The sequence below is a fragment of the Chiloscyllium punctatum genome, chromosome 15 (assembly GCF_047496795.1).
Source record: "Chiloscyllium punctatum isolate Juve2018m chromosome 15, sChiPun1.3, whole genome shotgun sequence".
Classification (NCBI taxonomy): Eukaryota; Metazoa; Chordata; class Chondrichthyes; order Orectolobiformes; family Hemiscylliidae; genus Chiloscyllium; species Chiloscyllium punctatum.
This window is the reverse complement of record NC_092753.1, coordinates 13402389-13422166: the sequence shown is the minus strand read 5'-3', so window position 1 is coordinate 13422166 and position 19778 is coordinate 13402389. Positions and strand designations below refer to the sequence as shown.

General features: G+C 46.1%; 1 protein-coding gene across 9 annotated transcripts in view; it reads right to left on the bottom strand.

Annotated features, from left to right (window-relative positions):
* The window catches only part of phldb2b (pleckstrin homology-like domain, family B, member 2b), a 265080-nt gene that overhangs the window by 220913 nt on the left and 24389 nt on the right, over positions 1 to 19778 (bottom strand). For all 9 annotated transcript variants that reach the window (XM_072584659.1, XM_072584660.1, XM_072584664.1 and 6 more), the window contains exons 2-3: positions 9577 to 9795; positions 4696 to 4810 (exon numbers count right to left, since the gene is read on the bottom strand). In XM_072584659.1, the coding sequence (XP_072440760.1) occupies positions 4696 to 4743 (48 nt within the window). In that variant the 5' untranslated portion in view covers positions 4744 to 4810; positions 9577 to 9795. The remainder of the gene's footprint in view (positions 1 to 4695; positions 4811 to 9576; positions 9796 to 19778) is intronic.

The following is a 19778-nucleotide window of genomic DNA, read 5'->3' as shown; positions in this document are numbered from 1 at the left end:
TCACTTAAGGAGGGCTAGACTTGGCTTCTAGCCCCTGTTATATCCAATGGGACACAGTTTCTCTTGATAATGAGCCTGTCATTACTACTAATGCTTACACACAAGGCTGAACAAATCCCAGAAGAGAATTGAGGCAGGAGGAGGACAGGGTTCCTGAGGTTAGTACACTCAAAACCTGGCTTCTGGTGGTGAGCCAGAGGAAATTGTTATTTATTTTACAGTCAGCACAGCGTCAAGAAACACATTCACAAAATCATCACCATTTGTGACCTCAGGATATAAACAGGCTCCATCTTACTCAGGGATCATGGGAAGCATGACACGCTACTGGAAGCATGTTGCTAGGTAACTGAATAGGTCAAGGTTATCTCAGATGCTTATACATCTGTGAATGTAATGTCTCTTTATGGTAGTTAGCTATAAGAAACATCTCCTCTTTGACCCATCACCTTCACCCTCACCTTCAAATACCTATTGCATTCCCAGCTACCTTACTCCCAACCCCACCCCCCTCCCATTTATCTCTCAGCCCCCTTGGCCCACAAGCCTCATCCCTGATGAAGGGCTTATGCCCGAAACATTGACTCTCCTGCTCCTTGGAAGCTGCCTGACCTGCTGTGCTTTTCCAGCACCACCCTCTTTATCTCGGATCACCAGCATCCGCAGTCCTCAATGTCTCCTATAAGAAATGTCTATTGAACGCTTCAACGTTGGAATATCCACACTCAGATTCTTGTGAGTAAACTATGAGGAAAATTAAAAATAAAAACAAAATTTAACAGCCTGCAATCCACTTTTGAGCACATTGCAGGAACTAGAGAGAGCTGGGGAGCTTTAGAATGCTTTGTTCGTGAAAGTTGACATAAAAGTAAAAATCTCTTAACAGCTGCAGAGTCTGGCTGCGAAAGAAGAATTTCTCATTTCCAGGACACACAATCAGAGACATGTGGCTTCAAAATGTCGTCCAACATTTTCCAGGCTGAATCATGGATAATGGAAACAGCCTGGATTGAACTTCCAGTGACACCTTTCCAAGTTACAGATGTTCAAAAATACGTGTGAAGTTGTATTGTACAGATCAAATGGTAAATGATCCTGGAAAAAAAAAGCTCTTAAAAAAAAAACCTTGCTTACCGTTATATCAGGAAAGACTTCAGACTGAATGTCCGCAGCAAGAAGTCAGCGTCAACCTTTTCAGCTTTCCTACAGATCTCATATATTTCAATACTCCCATTCTTCTCAACTCCAACGCCCAGCCCAACCCTTCCTCTGTAAGTAACTCGCCAACCTTCGCTATCAGTCAAGTCAACCTCCTGATACTCTGAAACTCCCTCCATAAATCTCTCTCTTGTCTTTTAAGACTATCCTATAAGCCAACCTCTTTGAAGAAGGAATCTTGATCAACTGGACCAATGGGCTGAAGAGTGACAAATGGAGTTTAATCTGGATAAATGCAAGGTATTTTGCATTTTTGATAAAATAAACAAGGGCAGAGCTTATACAATCAAATGTAGGTGCTTGGGTACTGTTGTAGAACAGAAAGACATAGGGTTTCAGGCACATAATTCTTTGAAATTTGTGTCACATACAGATAGGCATTTAGCACACTTGTCTTCATTGCTCGGTCCCTTGAGTATTGGAGTTGGGACATTATGTTGAGGTTCTACAGGATGTTGATCAGGCCTGTTCTGGAATACTGTGTCCAGTTCTGGTCGCCCTGTTATAGGAAGGATATTAAGCAGGAGAGGATTCAGAACAGATTTACCAGGATGTTTCCGGGAATGGAAGATTTGAGTTATGAGGAGAGGCTGGATAGTGCTGGGACGTTTTTCCCTGGAGTATAGGAGATGGAGGGGTAAGCTTTTAGAACAGAGAAAAGTTCATGTGTGGAATGAACTTCCAGAGAAAGTGGTAGATGCGGGTATAGTTACAATGTTTAAAAGACATTTATGTAAGTACATGAATAAGTCAAGCACAGGCAGGTGGGGCTAGTTTAGTTTGGGACTATGGTCAGCATGGACTGGTTGGACCGAAGGGTCTGTTTCTGTGCTGTATGACTGAGTTTTCACTCTGTGAGCCTTACTATATTTTCCTTGGCTTCCTCATGGTCTCTCAGAGCCAGTGTGCAATATGAATTCAGGGATTTATTGGGTCGAATGGCCACACGCTGCTGTCTGATCACTCAAACTGAGCTTCACGAGTTGTAAAACAGTTGAGGATTTTGACTCTCAAGTTTCCGAAACCGCCCTTCCAACTGGGGCCAAAGCAAAAAGCTTCAACCTTAATTGATTTTGCAGACTCTGCCTTTGATTGGCGTGGAGTTAAATCATTCAGCAGGCTGCCTGTAATTGAGGCAGTGCTGGCTGGGGCTGTGTGCTGTAAATCACTTTGTGAAACAAGGTCACTGTCTTGGCAAGTGCTTCCAGAGAGACTGGCTCCGACTCCCCAGGCCCTCCAGCCTCTGGAACCCTGCCACCCTGGAGACGGGTCTTGCTCAGTATCAGCTGCACACCGCGACACAATAGCACATGCCTTTCACCAGGAAGCCAGCAATGCAAGGATTACTCCTCAACCCAGCTCAGCCAGTTTGGCCGGGATAGAGACAGAGGGAGGACCTCCCAAGCCCAGAATGGTGTCACACCCCAGGCAAGGGGGTAACTGGAAGATACTCTATCAGGGGGTTAAAGCAGCAGAATCTGACATAATGCCCCTGGTGAAATAGACTCACTGCCCAGCATGCGACAGGTCACAAACAATATTCCCACAACAGTCACCCTATCAAACAGCCGGTAACTGATCAATGAAATTCATAATTTCGTTAGACTCAGAGACATTGAGTCTGTCCTCCTTCATGGCTGCATCAATCCCAAAATAATCCCACTTTCTCCCTGTGACCCTCTCTCAATCCCAAACTAATACCACTCTCTCCCAGTGACCCTCGCTCAATCCCAGACTAATCCCACTCTCTCCCAGTGACCCTCCCAAACTAATCCCACTCTCTCCCCGTGACCCTCTCTCAATCCCAAATTAATCCCACTCTCTCCCAGTGACCCTCTCTCAATCCCAAACTAATCCCACTCTCTCCCTGTAACCCTCGCTCAATCCCAAACTAATCCCACTCTCTCCCCGTGACCCTCTCTCAATCCCAAATTAATCCCACTCTCTCCCTGTAACCCTCGCTCAATCCCAAACTAATCCCACTCTCTCCCAGTGACCCTCCCAAACTAATCTCACTCTCTCCCCGTGACCCTCTCTCAATCCCAAATTAATCCCACTCTATCCCTGTAACCCTCGCTCAATCCCAAACTAATCCCACTCTCTCCCAGTGACCCTCCCAAACTAATCCCACTCTCTCCCAGTGACCCTCCCAAACTAATCCCACTCTCTCCCCGTGACCCTCTCTCAATCCCAAATTAATCCCACTCTCTCCCCGTGACCCTCTCTCAATCCCAAACTAATCCCACTTTCTCCCTGTGACCCTCTCTCAATCCCAAACTAATCCCACTCTCTCCCCGTGACCCTCTCTCAATCCCAAACTAATCCCACTCTTTCCCAGTGACCCTCTCTCAATCCCAAACTAATCCCACTCTCTCCCCATGACCCTCTCTCAATCCCAAACTAATCCCACTCTCTCCCAGTGACCCTCCCAAACTAATCCCACTCTCTCCCCGTGACCCTCTCTCAATCTCAAATTAATCCCACTCTCTCCCTGTAACCCTCTCTCAATCCCAAACTAATTCCACTCTCTCCCAGTGACCCTCCCAAATTAATCCCACTCTCTCCCTGTGATCCTCCCAAACAAATCCCACAGCCTCACTCTCTCGCCATGGCCCCGTACCAATCATAAACGAATCTATTGCTCCACTCACTCTCATAGCCCTGTATTAATTCAACACAGGACAGCAACAGGTACTTCCGTCCATCAAGATTGCACCAGTTCCTAGTCCTTATTTGAACCCGCTACTTATTGCCCATGTGCAGTTTCTATTCCTCTGTTCATCTCCCTTCCATCTGTCTATCAAGATACACCTTAAACATTGCTAACGTGCCTGCTTCCACCACCTCGGCTGGCAGTGCGTTGCAGGCACTCACCACCGTCTGTGTGAAACATGTTCCCTGAAATTCTCCCCTAAACCGTCCCCCTCTCACCTTGAACCTGTGCCCTCTTGTAGTTGACCTTTCCACTTTGGGAAGAAGCTGCTGACAATCTCAAAATAATCACAATCTGTCCGCATTGTTCTGTAACTTCTGATTGATAGGCTCATTCTATTTTCTTGGAAGGATTCTGAACATTCTGGGTCAACTGGTGTGACTCACTCTCAAACATTAAGACCAGCAATCACCAGGTACAGACATTTTGCCCCCCCCCCCACCCCCCCCTCCCGTTACCCTCTCAATCAGAACGGTAAACTGCAGAACCATCCTCCATGGGCTATCCAACAGGAAGGAAATGTCTTTCACTTGGCTTTCTCCATCAAAACTTTGGCATAATTCCAAAACCCAATTAAATCTGCTCTGCACATTGTCGGATCCAGTGGAAATAGTCCCAGTATCTCCAACCTCTCTTCAAGACGAGATGCATTCTCCCTCTCATTACCCTGGTACCCTCTTGATCACTTTAACAAAGGTTTAACAACTACAGCATCAAAACTTCTCACAGTATGAGATTCATCCCTCTCATCAGAGTGGTCATACCTGTCCATCCTCTGCCTTTGTCTCTGTGCTTTGTCTGTTCACCTCCATTGGGCCTGTGGTATCTTCTGGGCGCTGAGTTCTCTTCTGAGTTCACCAACACTCAAGCTCCCTCTGTCTGTTGATGAAGGGAGATTGAGAACACTGAGGTGGATCTGGTATTTCTTACACACAGCAGAGACAAAACATCATACAGCAAGAGAAGGGGGGGGTGCTAGTTTGGTGGTCAGTAATATTATCATGTTCAGTAATCCAGAAAATTCCAGGCTAACGAGTTGGGGATATGGGTCTAAATCACTATGGCCAATAACAAAACTAAAATTCAAAAAAAATCTGGAATGACGAGATCCAATGATTTGGAAAAAAAAAACCACCTGGATCACGAATGGGTAGGAAATCTGCTGTCCTTACCTGGTCTGGCCTACACTTGACTCCAGACCAACAGCAATGTGACTGACTCTGAACTGCCTTCTGGGTAATTGGGGATTGTGGCCCAGGAGGAACATCCACCCTGAGCAGATCTTCAACATGACAGAGAGCAGGGTTTGCTGCCTTGTGGGCAGCACGGTGGCACAGTGGTTAGCACTGCTGCCTCACAGCGCCAGAGACCCGGGTTCAATTCCCGCCTCAGGCGACTGACTGTGTGGAGTTTGCACGTTCTCCCCGTGTCTGCGTGGGTTTCCTCCGGGTGCTCCGGTTTCCTCCCACAGTCCAAAGATGTGCAGGCCAGGTGAATTGGCCATGCTAAATTGCCCATAGTGTTAGGTAAGGGGTAAATGTAGATGTAGGGGTATGGGTGGGTTACGCTTCGGCGGGGCGGTGTGGACTTGTTGGGCCGAAGGGCCTGTTTCCACACTGTAAGTAATCTAATCTAATCTAATCACCGCTGGGGGCGGCACAGTGGCTCAGTGGTTAGCACTGCTGCCTCACAGCACCAGGGTCCCTGGGTTTGATACCACCCACGGGTGACTGTCCATGCGGGGTTTGCACATCTTCCTGTGGGTTTTCTCCGAGTGCTTCAGATCCCTCCCACAATGAAGATGTGCAGGTCAGGGTGGATTGGCCATGGGAAATGCAGCATTCCAGGGATAGGATAGGGGACTGGGGCTGGGTCTGGGTGGAATGCTCTTCAGACGTTCAGTGTGAAATCGATGGGCTAAATGGCCTGCTTCCACACAGTAGAGATTCAATGATTCCATATCCTGCCCAATCACTTGAATGCATTCAACAGGGCCAAACTTGCCTCCAATTTGCAGCTATTATAAATCGACCAGTTCAGAGATGGTACTGCATACGTCTGGAGCAGGTGGGACTTGAACATAGGTCTCCTCGCTCAGAGGCAAAGTCACTACGTCTCCATCACAACAGACTCCCGTCTCCAGCTCTGTACGTTTGTGCAAATAGCCTCCATTTGCCGGTTTTAACCCTGTCCTCTCTACTCAGCCCCAGTCGGCAGTATTGTGTGTAATCCTTGTCCCATTGGGCTCCCTCTCAACTCAGTCCAGTCATGGGCTAAAGTCACACTGTGGTGCCCAATTCAAGCTGATTACTGTGGTGCAGTGTGGAGAGAGCGCTGCACTGTCAGAGGCGCCATTTTCCTGACAAAACATTTAAACCAAGGGTTTTTCTGCCCCCAAAGGTCTGGAGACACTGTTTAACACAGACCCCTTGTGCCCTGGCCAGTATTTATCCTCCAGCTCGCATTGTTCTTGTTACTGTCAGTAAGTTAACCATAGGTATCCGTCATTCCAAAGTATTGAGCGTTGGGAGGTAGAGGCGTTATGTGAATGCAGATTATTTTTTTCAAATGCCCAATAAGGGGGTGCGGGAAGAAATCAAAAGTCACTCTTTTCAATTCCGGTTCCAAATTCCATTGTCTAGCAACTGTCGCTATCCTTCTCCCTGGAAGCACACTATGGGATGAATCTGGTCTTTGACCCCAAGATGAGCTTCCAATCTCCTCAGTGAAACCAATAATTCCCACCTACATGACATTGCCCCGTCTCGGATCATTTGCTGCTGAAATTCGCATCCAACTCCAGACTCGGCTATTCCCACACAATCCTGGCTCCTCTCTGACACAGGATCCTCTAGAAACTTGAGGTTATCCAAGATGCTTGGAATATTGTGTACAGTTCTGGTCGCCATATTTCGGGAAGGATGTGGAAGCATTGGAAAAGGTGCAGAGGAGATTTACCAGGATGTTGCCTGGTCTGGAGGGAAGGTCTTATGAGAAAAGGCTGAGAGACTTGGGTCTGTTCTCATTGGAAAGAAGAAGGTGAAGGGGGGATTTGATAGAGACATACAAGATGATCAGAGGATTACGTAGGGTAGACAGTACAAGTATTTTTCCTAGGATGATGACGTCAGCTTATACGAGGGGGCAACACTACAAATTGAGGGGTGATAGATCTAAGACAGGTGTCAGGGGCAGGTTCTTTACTCAGAGAGTGGTAAGGGTGTGGAATGCCCTGCCCTCCAATGTAGTTAACTCAGCCACATTAGGAGAATTAAACAATCCTTGGATAAGCAGATGGATGATGATGGGATAGTGTCGGGGGATGAGCTGAGAATAGTTCACAGGTCGGCACAACATCGAGGGCCGAAGGGCCTGTTCTGTGTTGTATTGTTCTATGTCCTATGCTGTTTCCTGTGCCGTAATGTGCAGCCAGTCTGTACCCATATCATCCCTGTGCTGTCTGACCTACACTAGCTCCTGCTCAAGCAACAGCTCAATTGTTAAAGATTTCTCATCTTGTTTTTCAAATCCCTCCACGACCTTGCCCCTCCCTATCTCTGGATTCTCCTCCAATTCCACAATCCCTTAAGATATCAGCAATCCTCTGACTCTGGCCCCCTTGTTGCATTCCCAGGTTTAATTACACGTCATCAGTTGTCCAGACATCAACCTCTTGAATTCCCCGTTGATACACTCTTCCTTACAGAGCTTCCTTTCAAGTGACATATTTAAACAAGCTTTTAGCATCAAACCTGACACTACCACCCCAACATGTAGCTCACTGCAACAGATTGCTCGAGAAAGCTCTTACATAGCACCTTGGAATGTTCAATTGCATTAAAGATACCATCTAAATCAGGTTGTTGTTGCATCGGGGGGGTGACAGAGAGAGTAGAACTAGAGTGGGTAGTGAAGGGGAGGGTGGGATAGGAATGGGTGGGATATTAAAGGGTGTGGAGTGAAGGGGAGGGTGGGATTGGAATGGGTGGGATATTAAAGGGTGTGGAGTGAAGGGGAGGGTGGGATTGGAATGGGTGGGATATTAAAGGGTGGGGAGTGAAGGGGAGGGTGGGATTGGAATGGGTGGGATATTAAAGGGTGTGGAGTGAAGGGGAGGGTGGGATTGGAATGGGTGGGATATTAAAGGGTGGGGAGTGAAGGGGAGGGTGGGATAGGAATGGGTGGGATATTAAAGGGTGGGGAGTGAAGGGGAGGGTGGGATAGGAATGGGTGGGATATTAAAGGGTGGGGAGTGAAGGGGAGGGTGGGATTGGAATGGGTGGGATATTAAAGGGTGGGGAGTGAAGGGGAGGGTGGGATTGGAATGGGTGGGATATTAAAGGGTGGGGAGTGAAGGGGAGGGTGGGATTGGAATGGGTGGAATATTAAAGGGTGGGGAGTGAAGGGGAGGGTGGGATTGGAATGGGTGGGATATTAAAGGGTGTGGAGTGAAGGGGAGGGTGGGATTGGAATGGGTGGGATATTAAAGGGTGGGGAGTGAAGGGGAGGGTGGGATAGGAATGGGTGGGATATTAAAGGGTGGGGAGCGAAGGGGAGGGTGGGATAGGAATGGGTGGGATATTAAAGGGTGGGGAGTGAAGGGGAGGGTGGGATTGGAATGGGTGGGATATTAAAGGGTGGGGAGCGAAGAGGAGGGTGGGATTGGAATGGGTGGGATATTAAAGGGTGGGGAGCGAAGGGGAGGGTGGGATTGGAATGGGTGGGATATTAAAGGGTGTGGAGTGAAGGGGAGGGTGGGATTGGAATGGGTGGGATATTAAAGGGTGCCATCCCAGTGCCGCCAGAATACGTCACTCTGGCTTAAATGTGCTCGGATCTTTTAAAATGACTCTCCGTAAAAGGGATGGCACGGTGGCTCAGTGGTTAGCACTGCTGCCTCACAGCACCAGGGACCCTGGGTTCGATCTGAAAATGTGTTGCTGGAAAAGCGCAGCAGGTCAGGCAGCATCCAAGGAGCAGGAGAATCAACGTTTCGGGCATAAGCCCTTCTTCAGGGTTCGATTCCCACCTTGGGCAACTGTCTATGTGGAATTTGCACATTCCCCCCGTATCTGCGTGGGGTTTCCTCCGGATGCTCCGGTTTCCTCCCACAATCCAAAGAAGTGCAGGATATGTGGACTGGCCATGCTAAATTACCCACAGTATCCAGGGATGTGCAGGCTAGGTGGGTTAGCCATGGGAAATGCAGGGATACATGGATAGGGTAGGGAGGGTGGGATGCTCTTGGGCGAGTGGCTGTGGACTCGATGGGCTGAATGGTCGGCTTCCACACTGTAGGGATTCTAAGAAAGGCAAAATCTTGCAGATGCTGGAATGAGCACAGGGGATTGTGGAAAGACTCAAGGAGTGTCTATGGAAGGATCAAGTCAATGACCATCCATGAGAATGGAGAAAAGGTAAGAATGTAGTGGGGAGGTGGAGTGAAGAGAACAGAAAGGACAGTCTGTGATAGGGTGGAGGACAGACAGGGTTCAAGGTCAAAAGGTTTTGAAATACTGCAGTAAAGGGAGGTGTGACCTGAATGGACTGACTGCTGTATAAAACCTCACTGCTGTTGTTGTGGCTTCCCCATAGGGAGGTGGTGGGGAAGTGGTTCATGGAGATGAGCAGACTAAGATATTCACCTGCTCCTGGGCCGAGCCCTTGCCAGAACCTCTCAAAGATGTGTCCGTCTTTGCTGCTGAACTGTTGCTGTCCATCCAAGCTTCACTCCAGACAGCGCTTCCAGATCTCCACAGAGGACTCCAGGCACGGTCTGGTCTCAGGAGAGCCGGGTCGAGCTGTCAACTTGCTCCACTGGCTGTGTTCAGCATAGATACTGAGGTGGATGGTCCAACGCAACTCTGCAAGACGCAGCACCAGCACAAATGAGGTCAGATTAATGCAGTCACACAGCACTGACCACAAGATTACAGCATGATCGCAGATCCATTCCTGACCCCTGACCTGCACTGCAGGGACACAGACAGAGTGCACATTCCCAGTTCAGAGACCCTGATCTCAGGAACTGGAGAGTCACAGCTCCCAGAGACTGACATTGCAGAGATCCTAGGCCCATACTGGACAATATTCAATTTTATTAGAGACATCTCTTCAAAATCAGAATGGTCTTTTTGGGTCTTGTACTCTCCCAGTCCTTCAAAGGCAGCCTGGGATATATCCCACCCTCCCTACCCTATCCATGTAACCCTGCATTTCCCACGGCTAACCCACCTCGGGATATAATTAGCGATATCATTCCACTTCTTTCACAGTAACTAGAGCAACAATTATAACTGCGATGGGTGTGACTGATCTCATAGAATAATACAAAATAATAACATGAAAGGAACAAAATGCACAGCATTTCCCCACATCAGCCCCCTAAGTGACTTAAAGTGTGCATGTTGTATGTTGGCCTTCAAGGGATAAAACAGGACGTGTGTACCACCCACGGAGATATGATATGACCTGGGTCAGGGGAATTAAGCAGACAGTGGGAGACAGAGCAGGATGAGTGGAATAACTTGTTGTGGCTGTACAGTACATTGGTTAGGCCACTTTTGGAATACTGCGTTCAATTCTAGTCTTCCTCCTATAGGAAGGATGTTGTGAAACTTGAGAGGGTTCAGAAATGATTTACAAGGATTGGTTGGAGGGTTTGAGCTATCGGGACAGGCCGAACAGGCTGGGACTATTTTCCCTGGAGCGTCAGAGGCTGAGGGGTGACCTCACAGAGGTTTATAAAATCATGAGGGACATGGATAGGGTGAATAGCCTTACCTCCAGGGTAAAGGAGTCCAAAACTAGAGGGCATAGGTTTAAGGTGAGAGAGGAAAGATTCAAAAGGGGCAACTTCTTCACACGGAAGGTGGTGTGTGTATGGAATCACCCACGAGAGGAAGTTGGGGGGGGTGGGGGTAGAGGGCGCTGGTACAACATTTAAAAGGCACCTGGATGGGTTTAGAGACCAAATGCTGGCAAATGGGACTAGATTGATTTAGGATATCTGGTCAGCAAGGGCCAATTAGACTAAAGGGTCTGTTTCTACATTGCACTGCTCTATGACTCTATGAGTGTTTTCTGCTCAGACTCTGCATCATGCAGGTCACAGACATGTTATCTGTAGCAAAATATATTTCTTTTTTACCCCAACACGACTCCTCTAGTTAGACTAGGGAGGTGGCTAACCTAATGCACACAACAAAACCCTGGGCTTGAAGGATACCATGCACTCACAGCATTGGGGCTTGTGTGATGTGGCAAACGTGGTATCAGTCCTAACATTGTCCCATTCATTTCAAACTTACCACAAATCATAGAGTCAGAGAGATGTACAGCATGGAAACAGACCCTTCGGTCCAACCCGTCCATGCCGACCAGATATCCCAACCCAATCTAGTCCCACCTGCCAGCACTCGGCCCATATCCCTCCAAACCCTTCCTATTCATATACCCATCCAAATGCCTCTTAAATGTTGCAATTGTACCAACCTCCACCACTTCCTCTGGCAGCTCATTCCATACACGTACCACCCTCTGTGTGAAAAAGTTGCCCCTTAGGTCTCTTTTATATCTTTCCCCTCTCACCCTAAACCTATGCCCTCTAGTTCTGGACTCCCCGACCCCAGGGAAAAGACTTTTGTCTTTTTATCCTATCCATGCCCCTCATGATTTTGTAAACCTCTATAAGGTCACCCCTCAGCCTCCAACGCTCCAGGGAAAACAGCCCCAGCCTGTTCAGCCTCTCCCTGTAGCTCAGATCCTCCAACCCTGGCAACATCCTTGTAAATCCTTTCTGAACCCATTCAAGTTTCACAATATCTTTCCGATAGGAAGGAGACCAGAATTGCATGCAATATTCCAACCAATGGCCTAACCAATGTCCTATACAGCCGCAACATGATCTCCCAACTCCTGTACTCAGCCCTAGGAGGTAGGAGCTCGGAGACAGTTTGAAGAATGGAATTGTATGCTTGCTTCCCCACAACACTGTTCTGAGGTTGTAGAGGTGTACTATACCTTTAAGAAAGAGTGAAAAGCTGGCACGGACCTTGAAACACACAGTGTGTGCTGAAAAATTTAAAAGTGTAACATTTGGTCGTGAAACAAATAGCTGAAACTATTGCTATGATACACAACAAATTCGAATTGGGCCAATCAGTTGAAATTATGCCCCAAGATATCAAAATCCAATCGCATTTGAATTTTACTGTTTTGATGACATCAAGCCAATGAGATGGTCCAAAATTTTAGGATATAGAAATCAGGTAATTTGAACAGTCAGCCAGAGTAGCAGAGAGTACCATATGGCCTGCAGAATTGCCCTGTGGAAGGTAGGTTTTCATATCAAATTTGTCCAGCAGAAGACCGAAGAAAAGACCCAGAAAAATCTCCAGAGGAAAATCGAAATTTGCATTTTGTAAAACCTAATCGGGGAGCTTTTAACGGACCAGGATATTGTTGTAGAGTGGGAGGTAGATAAATTGATCAGACAATGAAGAACTACAGTGTAGATAGTTGTTGTTTAAATGTTTTCTTGGAATTAAATAATAACTTGTCAATTTTTTTTCTTTAAATAGTGGGATTTGGTAGTTTTTTTGTCACTCATACTTGACCAGGTTACGAGGCAAGGTGAGCTTTCTGTGTGTCTGACTTAAATTAGCTGAAAGGTTTACCCTGTGTGGTAACAGGTTGTGGGGCTCGTGTCTGTGATTTGGACAGGTTTAGGGAGAGCCAGTCTGAAATTTGGACAGATTTGAATAGATTTGAAAAGATCCCAGCAGATTTAAACACTTGACAATTAGTGTCCTAGATCATTAAACAAAAATGTAGGTGAGACAATTGGTTAATTTCGGTGACTTGTGGTTGGTTAAATTAAAAGTGAGAGAAATGGCTCTTAAAATTGCTAAAGAGGTTCTGGGATTTGAAGATGATTCTCAAATTTGCCAAGAAGGCTTAGAAAGAAAAGACCATACTCTTAGAATTAGCAAAGAGGTTAGAATTGGGTTTAACCAAAGACAGAAGTAAAGCAGAAATTGTGAAGGAATTACTCAAACACTTAAGTGTGTCAGAGAAACAGTCAAGTGCAGTAGAGTCAGAAAAACTTAAATTCCAATTGAGGAGAATGGAGTTAGAAGATAAACAAAGGGAGAGACAAAGTGAGAAGTGAGAGGGATGAAAAAGAGAGACAAGGTTCTTCGCTGAGCAAAGAGGGAGAGAGGAAAGGGAGAGAGAAAAAGAGAGAATTTGAACTTGAGAAGTTGCAACTTAGTCAGCAAAGTCAAGTTACCCAGCTGGAGGTTAAAACAGAAGGTAGAGATAATAGACAAATACATTAACACTCTGCCGCATTTTGATGAGAAAAATGTAAAAGCCTACTTTATTTCATTTGAAAAATTGGCTAAGCAGATGGAGTAGTCCAAGGACTTGTGGGTAATGCTAGTTCAGACTAAACTGGTAGGCAGAGCTTGTGAGGAGCGCTGTCAGATGAGGAGTCAAGAGATTATGAAGAGGTTAAACAGGCTATTTTAAGTTCTTATGAATTGGTACCAGAAGCATATAGACAATGGTTCAGAAAAATTAAGGAGGAACCAGGTCAGACTTATGTTGTGTTTGAAAGAATTAAACATAGTCATTTTGATTGACCTTAAAAACAGATGAGACCTATGAGGGTCTAAGAGAGATTAATCTGCTGGAGAAGTTTAAAAACTCACTTCCAGAGATGATAAAAATTCATGTGGATGAACAGAAAGTTCAGGGAGTGAGAAGAGCAACAGGGATGGCAGATGAATATACGTTGGTGCATAGGACCAGCTTTCGATGAGAATTTCATCCTGTGAGGGATAGAAGTTGGGAGAAGGGGAGATACTACATGACAAAATAAAGAGTATAGAACACTGGTATGTGTTTACCACAGGTTAAAAAAAAGAAGCCCAAGAGGGTGGAAAGGAGGTGACAGGCGTCAGGTGTTTCCACTGTGGTAAAGTGGAACCCGTAAAGTCCCAGTGTTGGTCGTTAGAGAAAGGCATTGTGGGAAAAGATGTGGTAAAAGAGGCTAAGGCAGAAGCATTAGTGAAGGGAGTAAAGGAGACCCCAAGAAGAGCCGAGGAGCTGCAGGAGGGAACACAGCCGAGGCAGGGGCTGCGTGTGGAGTTAGTGCCTGATCTCTATAAAGAATTCACCTCTGTGGGTAACGTTTACTCAGAAAGAACAGGAGGAAGAAGGGAAAAAGGTTACAGTTTTGAGAAACAGTATCTAACCAATCTCTAATAGTAAGAGATGCAATTTGCACTCTTTCTGACCTGTCACCCGAGAGAGTGGTAACTTATGGACGGACACTTAGTGTTCCCCAATTCAAGAGCAGGTTGGAGTGCCAACTCATGACAGGGGAAGTGACAGTGGGAGTGATTGACAGTGTCAGTCCCAGGAATCCAGTTTGTTCTTGGGAATGATTTAGCAGGATCCAAGTTGGGAGTGACACCCCTTGCTGTGGAAAAGCCCAAGGAAGACCAAAAACCCGAGGAGTTAAAAAGGAAAATATTCTGGTATTTTCCCAGACTGTGTAATAACAAGATCCCTGTCATAAGTCACAGCACAAAGCAAAAACTAAACAGAAAGATGAAGGAGTTGAGGTTCAGTTAATGACGTGATGGTGCAGGAAAAACCTGAACATGCAGAGGGTCAGACAGAAGCACTTAGTCCTAAAAGGCTAATGGACTTGCAACAGGAAGATGAGACAAAAGATATAAAGAGGCACCTCAATTATCCGAAGGACATGGGCAGGGAGTATTTCCCTCGGTTAATCAAATTCTGGATAACCGAATGCCAGATACATTTGTTTAGCCAAGCATTGAGACCTTGCGATCTTGCCAGATAATCCAATATTTTGATAATCGATTGCTGCATAATCAAGGCCCCTGTGTATATGTTGATGCGTACTCCAAAAAGGAGGCAGAGGATAATCTGGAGGGTTATTGTCCGAAAGAACTGAAGAAGCAGGTATTAGTTACTGCCCCAAACAGTGAGGAATCAAGTCCAGATGTCGCAGAATTTGATGCCTCAAAATACATTAAACAATGAGAAGTCCCTGAGGAGTGGGATAGGTGAGTAAACTATCTGTCAGGAGCAAAGAACGCAGTTAAAGGTTTGTCACAGCAGCGTGAGAACATATGCAGGAATAAGATGGGGAGGATTAATGCTGTTGTGCGTGAGGGAGACATTGAGAATGCTGTTCTGATAAAACAACACTCCTTATCGGCTTAGTCCTTTCAAATCCAGACAGGTTCAGAAGTGGACACCATGATCAACAAAGATATCATCGAACCAAGTCAGAGCGAGTGCAGTTCGCCAATTGTCTTAGTTCTCAAACCAGATGAGGCTCAACGATTTTGCATGGATTATCGGGAGGTCAACGCTGTAACAAATTCGGACTCCTATCCAATACCGAGATTGGAGGGCTGTATCGAGAAAGTTGGACAAGCCAGTTACATCACCAAGTTGGACTTGCTGCATGGTTATTGGCAGGTATCTTTATCAGAGATGGCAGAACAAGTTTCTGCACTTCTAACCCCAAATGGCCCATATCAATTCAAAGTGATGCCCTTTGGAACGAAGAACTCACCAGCCATATTCCAAAGCCTCATGAACAGAGTTGTGGCTGGGTTAACAAATCGTGCAGTCTTTTTGGACGATGTAGTGATCTTTAGTGAGTCCTGGGAAGATTGCATGGTACAGCTGGCCGATTCAGAGAAGCAAAACAGGTAATAAACTTTAACAAAGCTGAACTCGCGAAAGCAGAGGTGATGTTCTTTGGAGATAACATCGATTATGGAAGGTTAACCCCAAGGAATACAAAGACGAAGGCTATCGAGGAATTTCCACCACCAACCTCGAAGAAAGAGTCGCTTTGATTTTTAAGACTAAGTGGAAGTATGTTCCAAACCTCAGCAGTGTCATGGCACCATTAACCGATTGGCTGAAGAAGACAAAGTTTCGGTGAACAGAACAGTGCCAAGAGGCATTTGACAATGTAAAAGCCAGATTAACCGCCAAACCAGTTTTAGCTGCACCAAACTTTTTGAAACCCTTCAAAGTTGCCATTGATGCTAGTGACATAGGAGTTGGAGCTGTACTGCTACAGAAAGATGGTAATAGGATCAAACTTTTCAAAGTAACTCAACACCCACCAGAGCAAATACACTACCATCGAAAAAGAACTATTGAGTTTGGTCCTGGCCTTACAACATTTTAACGTGTATGTCATGAACAATGTGTTGGAGAGGTGTACACGGATCACAATCCTCGAACATTCTTGGAAAGCTTTAGAGAGAAGAATATCATAGAGTCATAGAGATGTACAGCATGGAAACAGACCCTTCGGTCCAACCTGTCCATGCCGACCAGATATCCCAACCCAATCTAGTCCCACCTGCCAGCACCCGGTCCATATCCCTCCAAACCCTTCCTATTCATATACCCATCCAGATGCCTCTTAGATGTTGCAGTTGTACCAGCCTCCACGACACCCTCTGGCAGCTCATTCCATACACGAACCACCCTCTGTGTGAAAAAGTTGCCCCTTAGGTCTCTTTTATATCTTTCCCCTCTCACCCTAAACCTATGCCCTCTAGTTCTGGACTCCCCGACCCCAGGGAAAAGACTTTGTCTATTTATCCCATCCATGCCCCTCATGATTTTGTAAACCTCTATAAGGTCACCCCTCAACCTCCGACGCTCCAGGGAAAACAGCCTCAGCCTGTTCAGCCTCTCTCTGTAGCTCAAATCCTCCAACCCTGGCAACATCCTTGTAAATTTCTTCTGAACCCTTTCAAGTTTCACAACATCTTTCCGATAGGAAGGAGACCCAATGACACACAATATTCCAACAGTGGCCTAACCAATGTCCTGTACAGCCACAACATGACCTCCCAACCCCTGTACTCAATACTCTGACCAATAAAGGAAAGCATACCCAACGCCTTCTTCACTATCCTATCTACCTGCGACTCCACTTTCAAGGAGCTATGAACCTGCACTTCAAGGTCTCTTTGTTCAGTAACACTCCCTAGGACCTTACCATTAAGTGTATAAGATTTGCTTTCCCAAAATGCAGCACTTCGCATTTTCTGAATTAAATTCCATCTGCCACTTCTCAGCCCATTGACCCATCTGGTCCAGATCCTGTTGTATTCTGAGGTAACCCTCTTTGCTGTCCACTACACCTCCAATTTTGGTGTCATCTGCAAACTTACTAACTGCACCTCTTATGCTTGCATCCAAATCATTTATGTAAATGACAAGAAGTAGAGGACCCAGCACCGATCCTTGTGGCACTCCACTGGTCACAGGCCTCCAGTCTGAAAAACAACCCTCCACCACCACCCTCTGTCTTCTACCTTTGAGCCAGTTCTGTATTCAAATGGCTAGTTCTCCCTGAGACTATTTCTTTGAAGTCTTATGTTACAGACTTTTAATTTAAAAATCATACATGTTGCAGGTCGTAAGAATGTAATAGCAGATGCATTATCGCAGATTTAACTGATGAAGTGCAGATGAGATTAGTATCTATTCACTGTCGTATATATGCGGGAAGAAGTTAGTTTGAATTTAGATTAAAGTCACGTGTATGTCATGATAATGTGGTTAAGAAACAGAAAAAAAATGAAGTCATCCTTTCATAATGATGGTTCATTTTTTTTCTTAAGGGGGGAGGTGTTATGAAGTTGTAGGTGTGTACTGTACCTGTTAAGTTCGAGTGAAAGCTGGCTAGGACACAGAAATGCACAGAGGGTGCTTAAAAATTTAAAAAGGTAACATTTGGTTGTGAAACAAATAGTAGGAGCGGAGATGGTGTGATACAGATCAAATTCAAATTTGGCAAATCAGTTTAAATTATGCAAAAGTGAGGATTGCAGATGCTGGAGATCAGAGTCGAGAGTGTGGTGCTGGAAAAGCACAGCTGGTCAGGCAGCATCCGAGGAGTAGGAGAGTCGACATTTCGGGCAAAAGCTCTTCATCAGGAAATCCTGATGAAGGGCTTTTGCCTGAAACACTGACTTTGGGATCTCTCACTTCCTGACATCTCCCCCCAACAACCAACTTTGGTAACACCCCCTGTGCAAAATGACAAATGGTGTCAGCCATGACTCAACGGAAACACCCTCTCTGCTGAGTCAGAGGATAAAGGTTCAAGTCCCTTTCCAGGAATTTAAACACAAACTCTGTGCTCCAAGACTCCTACTCCAGAACTTAGGCAGTGCTAGACTGTCAGGGGAGTCATCATTTGGATCGAAGCCCCATCTGCCCTGTAAAAGATGCCAGGGGGCACTATCTTAAAGAAGGGTAATGGGCAAGTTTGCCCTGGTCTCCTGAAAACCTCAAAACATCATTAACATATTGCTGTCCCATTACCAGTGTCAACCTGCCTGGTCTAACTTTAAACAGAGCTCAGCAGTTAACTATCAGTCATTATCTAACTCATGCATTCTCCATAGTCATGTCTCTATTGATCAGAGACCACTCGCTCAAACATGTTCTTCCCAGATAGTCTAAAACAAAGAGTTGCTCCCTTAGTATTCTTGCGCATTATCCTGACGATTACAAGATGAAAGTTGGCCTTTCAACAAAATTAGTCTTCGTTCAGCAACACATCTCCACCCATGGGATCTGACTGGGTTGCTAGATTTCTGACACTTGAGCAGTGAAGGGTTTTGGAATCTCTCGCGGTGATGAGTTGCACTCTCTAAGTACAAGCCCCCACTTTCTACATGCACAGAATTTGAACCCCATCCATGCTGTGTCCCCTATTTTACAATGATCTGCAGTGGGATGGTGTTAGATAATGAATATTCATGGCTCTACAGCCCTCAGACTGAAACCAATGAGCAGCCAGCAGTCTCCCAGCCACAAACATGTCAAGCTTGCTCCGTTACAATTAAGGATTTGTTTCTTTGTACACAAGTGGACCAGGCAGAGGAATGGACCAGTGTCCCTTTCAGGGCAATGTCTCTCAGTGGTGGCACAGTGGTTAGCACTGCTGCCTCACAGCGCCAGAAACCCGGGTTCAATTCCCGCCTCAGGCAATTGTCTGTGTGGAGTTTGCACATTCTCCCTGTGTCTGCGTGGGTTTCCTCCGGGTGCTCCGGTTTCCTCCCACAGTCCACAAATGTGCAGGTCAGGTGAATTGGCCATGCTAAATTGCCCATAGTGTTAGGTGAAGGGGTAAATGTAGGGGAATGGGTGGGTTGCGCTTCGGCGGGTCGGTGTGAACTTGTTGGGCCGAAGGGCCTGTTTCCACACTGTAAGCAATCTAATCTAATCTAATCTAATAATCCCTCTCCGGCTGTCAATGACAATCGCCAGCAGGAATTTCCCACACGCCAGTGTCAACTCAGCAACATACACTTCTGCAATGTGAGATTGAAGATATTGGAAAAGGAGTTGCTCGCAATCATTACTCGGGGACAGAAACGCTGTGATCAATCCTGATCCGAAACAGATGCTGCTGACTTCCAGGTTGCGTTAAAGGCTGTCAAAATTAATGAGTCAGCCACATTTGGAAACTGTCGTCAAAGTGGATGACTTACGAGGTTCACCTCGTCAGAGATGGAGAAACCTTCAAATTCCTCAGCGCCGAAACCTACCATCCCACGCTATGTTTTTCTCAGATGCTGGTTCTCGAGGTTTACAAACACTGGATTTTTAAACTCGGAGATTGCTTTAGAAGAGCTGTGTAATGAGTCTCACAGCTGCTCCCACTCCAGTACGGCCGCGCTGTTGTCCCACTCAAAACATTTTTCCCATCCCTTTGTCATATCTGCTTCCACTGGCTGGCCAGACATCACAC